The sequence below is a fragment of the Entelurus aequoreus genome, linkage group LG26 (genome assembly GCF_033978785.1).
Source record: "Entelurus aequoreus isolate RoL-2023_Sb linkage group LG26, RoL_Eaeq_v1.1, whole genome shotgun sequence".
NCBI classification, from domain to species: domain Eukaryota; kingdom Metazoa; phylum Chordata; class Actinopteri; order Syngnathiformes; family Syngnathidae; genus Entelurus; species Entelurus aequoreus.
In genome coordinates, this window is record NC_084756.1 from 7623905 (window position 1) to 7629904 (window position 6000).

General features: G+C 41.1%; 1 protein-coding gene across 1 annotated transcript in view; it reads right to left on the bottom strand.

The window, feature by feature from the left end:
• ece1 (endothelin converting enzyme 1) overlaps positions 1–5063 on the bottom strand; it is a 55090-nt gene extending 50027 nt beyond the window's left edge. The window contains exon 1 of the mRNA XM_062038000.1: positions 4758–5063. Within this exon, the coding sequence (XP_061893984.1) occupies positions 4758–4886 (129 nt within the window). The 5' untranslated portion in view covers positions 4887–5063. The remainder of the gene's footprint in view (positions 1–4757) is intronic.
• Between the last annotated feature and the right edge of the window lie 937 nt (positions 5064–6000).

The following is a 6000-nucleotide window of genomic DNA, read 5'->3' on the forward strand; positions in this document are numbered from 1 at the left end:
CAGAGGATAATTTCGCCACACCTAGTGTGTGTGTGACAATCATTCGCACTTTAACTTTAACTTTAAGTAGATGGGATCTTTGATCCAAGACATAACTTACATTTAACTAAAATGTTCTTTTCTTTGTGCTCGACAAAAGAAAAGTAGTGAGAATGTTAAGAAACTCGACTTCTGGCTTCGCCATGATGTCGTGTTAGTTGTTATGAGAGTAGCGTATGTGTGTGTGTGTGTGGCCCTTTAAGACATGACATGTAGGTTGCTTCTCTTTCTTCCCCTCCATTTTTCTGCATTCTTTCGTATCTCAAGTTATCATTACGTATATGTATTGTTGCATTTGAACAATTTTATTGTTGATAATAAAGGAAAAGTATTGGTATTGTTTATTATCAATAGCACTATTTCTATTGGTATTCATATTGCTCCATTTTTAGTGTAATAATGCTCATTGTCATTTCTGTATTATTTTTTATTTTCGCTAACTGCTTATTTGCTATTACTTTTACCATCATATTTGTACATGTCGTATTTGCTGATGTTGCTCTGTTGTTGTTGTGTTTGCTGTTGTTGTTTTTGTCTCTCTGTCTAATCCCCCTCTTGTCCCCACAATTCCCCTTCTGTCTTCCTTTTTTTCTCTTTCTATCCCCTCCTGCTCCGGCCCGGCTGCACCAAATGATAATATAAATACATTTAATAAAGTCAAAATACAAATAAGGCAACAAGAGAAGTATCCTACACTTCTCTTTTGTAAAGTAAATCTGAACAGCCGATATGGGCATCTACATCTACTATATGATTTGCCTGAGAAGCTGGGCAGGACAAAAAAAATTAAAAAATAAAAATAAATAAATAAAAATAAATAAATAAATAAGACATGACAGCATGTGAGGTGAGTGACGTCAGTGAGTGAGTGGGCGAGAGAAGTGAGGGAGCATGTGCAGGTGCTCTAGCTTGGTGGATGGCTGCGTGCACCGTGCAAGACACCAAGTCACAAAGTTGCAACAAACTGCCGCCTTCGTCATTCACCCTCGAGTCCGGAGCTGTAAAGACCCACTGTAAAGTGAAGGTTGTTAGCCCCGAAGTACATAGCCCCCCCCACACCCACACAAAGCACGCCTTTTATTTTCCGACACCGCAGCGCTCCAATAAAACACACTCAGATCTTCTGTTTGTAGCCGATACTACATAAAAAATAACGTAAAATAACGCAGTAACGCATCATGTAGTAACGGTAACTGAGTTACTGAATATAAAAAATAACGCGTTAGATTACTAGTTACCGCCGAAACTAACGGCGTTACAGTCCCAACACTGCTCATTTCACAACATATATAAATTATAGTCCGGTGCGGCTAATATATGGCAACATATATTTTTACTAAAATTTAGTGGGTGCGTTTGGAAACAATTAAGGCATGTAAATAAAAATGTACAGAATCTTTCTGTGTAAATAACTCATTTCATAACATATATAGATTATAGTCCGGTGCGGCTAATATATGGAAACATATATATTTTTACTAAAATTTAGTGGGTGCAGCATATACACAAGTGTGCTCCATAGTCCGAAAATTACTGTAACTAACATACCGACAAAGACGATTACATACCAATACGTAGCGTAAAAATGGCTACTCAAAAATTCGGTATTGTTTTGTAAAAACATGAAGACCAACTGGGAACCAGTAAGAATTGTAAGCATATGGTTCAAATGAGCCAAATCTGCTTTCCCTGTCAAAGTTGGGTCACTTTGTTTTCCACACGACGATTCCACTGTCACAGATTTCTTTTTCACCTTGATACACCCGCTGTGGAGACCAACATTGCATGATTCAGACTTATGCGCCTAAAACTATTCCGTTCGCTACACTATCAAATAAGAAGATCTTAAGTTAAAGTGGCCCACATTTCTGGCCTGGACTTTAACTGGTAGAAGAAGAGCAGATCTCTTCTGTACTCCATCAGCTGCTTTTATTTCCCTAAAAAAAATCACAGCAGCATTCAGGCTGCTCAGTACAAGGTAGCTAAGGCAATAATGATATTAAAAGAAGGATGGTACTATACAAGGTGAGGCTGTGGGGCGTTATACTGGAAAATGGGACGTATACCGGCCTGGATGATATTTCATTTTATTCATTCATTAAAGTTTTTGTTGCGGGTGATTTAAAGAATTAAAAATTCTAGTTGTTTTCCCTCTTGCAAAGGGCATATCCTTTGCTCCTTCCTCCCCCTCGTGTCACACACAGGAACATCATGGCGACGACGATAGTGCAAAGTTTGTTCCCGAGAAAGGAAGATGGTCGTCAGTGGTTTGCAGCAGCAGACAAGTGCACAGTTTGTGAAAATAAATTTTTAAATGTCACATGTGCAAAATCATTGTTTCCTATGAAGAAACGTGCTGTACAAACTGTTCTATTTAACTATTCGTTAAACAGCCAATCAAGTTTGTAAATGCAGCCATACTAATAACATAGAAAATGGTACAATATTCTGGACTATAAGACGCTACTTTTTTCCTACACTTTGAACCCTGCGGCTTATAAAATGGTGCGGCTAATTTATGGATTTTTGTTTGCTGACGGCCATGAAGCAAAAAGTTTTCATTAAACACATGCAAAGACACTTTAATGGTGTGTTATTGTTTGTGCTATGGCGCCATCTTTTGGACGAGTTTGCTCACTGCAGGTGCTACTGGATCAGAGGTGTCAAACTCATTTTAGCTCAGGGGCCGCATGGAGGAAAATCTGTGCAGACGCGGACCGGACTATTAAAATCATGGCATTAAGACTAAAAAATAAAGACAACTTCAGATTGTTTTTTTTTTGTCTTACTTTGGCCAAAAATAGAAAAAACACATTCTGAAAATATTACAATAAAAATATAGAAAAAACTATCGGCAGCAGTAAAGTTTAGATCTATGAAGGAAAGAAGAAAGTGAATGAATGTTTTTAACTGAATACATTTACATATGCATAAAACATTTTTTTCTTTTGTATTATTTTTTTTTATGAATTAGGAACGTTTATGACAACCTTTTTCCAAAACATAATATAGAATGTGAGATATAACAGGATAATGCATACATTTATCATTTGTTTTCAAAACGCTTACAAAAAATGGGACCCCAAAAATGTACTGTGGGACCCCATTTTTATGACTTGATGGGGTCCATGGGACCCCATTTTGAAAATTCCTAGCGCCACTACTGATAGAGTATTGGTGTGTGCAAAAAAGCAGCAGGCGGTTGTGGCCTGCGGGCCAGTTCTAATACTAATAAAATATCATCCCAGGGGGCATAGATTATTAATTAGCGGGCCGGATCTGGCCCGCGGGCCTTGACTTTGACACCCCTGCACTTTGTGAATGTACTCATATGAATTCTTCATTCATCACTGCTGTCATGATCTGTGGTCTGGATCATGTTTTTTGTTATTTTCGGTTTAAGACTCCATGAGTTCCTGTTTGCACTCCCTTGTTTGTTTTAGTTTCCATGGCGACATTGATAGTTTCATGCTGATGTTCATTTCTTGCTCTGCTCATGTCATAGTTCATGCTGCTCTTTTCAAGCCACAGTAAGTGTTGTTTGTTTTATGATCATAGTTTACGTTAAAGTGTTAGTTTTGTTCCCTGCGCCAAGTTCGTGCCTTCGCCGGCGCGCCCTGATGACCAGGATTTTTTTTTTTCTGAACTCTTTTTTTTTGTCAGCCGCCCCCAAAAGACTCTAATTCCATGATAAGACATTATCAAAACATCCATCCATCCATCCATTTTCTACCGCTTATTCCCTTTGGGGTCATGGGGGGCGCTGGAACCTAGAGCTAATCAATCCAAGCCATCTAAATTTTATGCTCCGCTATTATATATTATTATAGATCAATACAGTCTGCAGGGATACAGTCCGTAAGCACACATGATTGTATTTCTTTATGACAAAAAACAAACAAACCCATAATCGCCCACCGAACCCCCCAGCTGCGGTTATATCATTATAGTACTTGTCCAGCTGCGGATATCATTATAGTAATTGTCCAGCTGAGGTTATATCATTATAGTACTTGTCCAGCTGCAGTTATATCATTATAGTACTTGTCCAGCTGCGGTTATATAATTATAGTTCTTGTCCAGCTGCGGTTATATCATTATAGTACTTGTCCAGCTGCGGTTACTTTATTATAGTACTTGTCCAGCTGCGGTTATATAATTATAGTTCTTGTCCAGCTGCGGTTATATCATTTAGTACTTGTCCAGCTGCGGTTACTTCATTATAGTACTTGTCCAGCTGCGGTTATATCATTATAGTACTTTTCCAGCTGCGGTTATTTCATTATAGTACTTGTCCAGCTGTGGTTATATCTTTATAGTACTCGTCCAGCTGTGGTTATATCATTATACTACCGGTAAATCAATCAACTTTCAACCACAAGTTAACTTGAAACATGTGTTTAGCAGCTGGCCTTCAGGCATGTGTACCTTTGAAAGACTTTGGCAATAACAATAATGATTTGCTACTTCCATCAGAGGTGGTCCCACTCTTATCATCAACCTTATGAACATCGGATGCTTCCAGAGAGGAGCAGAGTGAAATGTGGGACCATTAGATTCAGTCTGTGACGTCACCCTGCAGCTGTTTAGGACCTCAAAAACTATTGGTATGGTATGGTATGCCCTTTAAGTCCCATTCACCACAAAGCCGTCCAAGATTAGCCAAACAAACATGCTTAATGACACCTCTCATACATCCAATATGAAAAGGGTCTTACCTGCATGGGTGTTGACTGGTAGACGTCGTCCCCGCTGGAGTCAACCAGGTCCTCCTCATCCAACGTGGCTCTCTTGTATGTTGACATCTGAAATGGGAAATGCCCAAAAGTCTGTCTGAATGCCTCCATGCTGTTGACTGCCGTCTATTCTACGGCGGGGCTCTGAGATTGCGATTTCTCCCTGATGCCCATCGGCTTAGCTGAGGGTGATCGTCAGCGGGCCTGCTTTCAAATGACCCACCGTCATGGACGTGATATGCCACACGTCACAAGACTAATAAAAAAATAAAAAATAACACCTCCTCCAAGTCCTTGAGAGTTCTCTCTCTTCGGCCGCTTGCTTGTTCCGCCCGGCATGTGGGAAGACGGAACCGGAAAAACAGGAAGCGTGTGAGAGTCTGTGAACATTCTCCAAAACATTTGGGCTGACAAGAAGCCACACCTCTTCTGTTTTCTATGGACATGAAACTCTCAGAAGGTGGAGCCTGCCAAGTGTATTCCCCGTCCACTACGTGCTTGTGCCTGTCGCCGTGGTAACCGATACCTGATAGGCTTGACAGTGGAGCCTCTTCTCTCATCATTAGCCAGTTAGGACGTTTCCCTTTCTTTCTAGCTCAGGTCAACCCGACAAACTGTAAAAACTACATCGTTTTGGCAGCCACATTCCCAGAAAGCGAAGGACCCAGGGGCCGGACTTCACCCTTAACCATTAGTCTTATTTTGTATATTCCGGAGAACCAGCGTCGTCTACTGAAGACATTTGATTTAGGTCTATTTATTTGGTCTCAGTGGCCTAGTGATTAGAGTGCCTGAGATCGGCAGGTTGTGAGTTCAAACCCCGGCCGAGTCATACCAAAGACTATAAAAAATGGGACCCATTACCTACCTGCTTGGCACTCAGCATCAAAAGTTGGAATTGGGGGTTAATCACCAAAAATGATTCCACCGCTGCTGCCCACTGCTCCCCTCACCTCCCAGGGGGTGAACAAGGGGATGGGTCAAATGTAGAGGACAAATTTGACAAACACATTTTGGGAGAACATCTGCACCGTAACACAACATAAACACAATAGAACAAATACCCAGAATCCCATGCAGCCCTAACTCTTCCGGGCTACATTATACACCCTCGCTACCACCAAACCCCGCCCACCTCAACCGACGCACGGAGAGGGGGGGGGGGGGTTGATGTGTGTGTGGTGTGTGTGTGTGAGGGGGGGGCAGGGTTGGGGGGGAGGGGGGG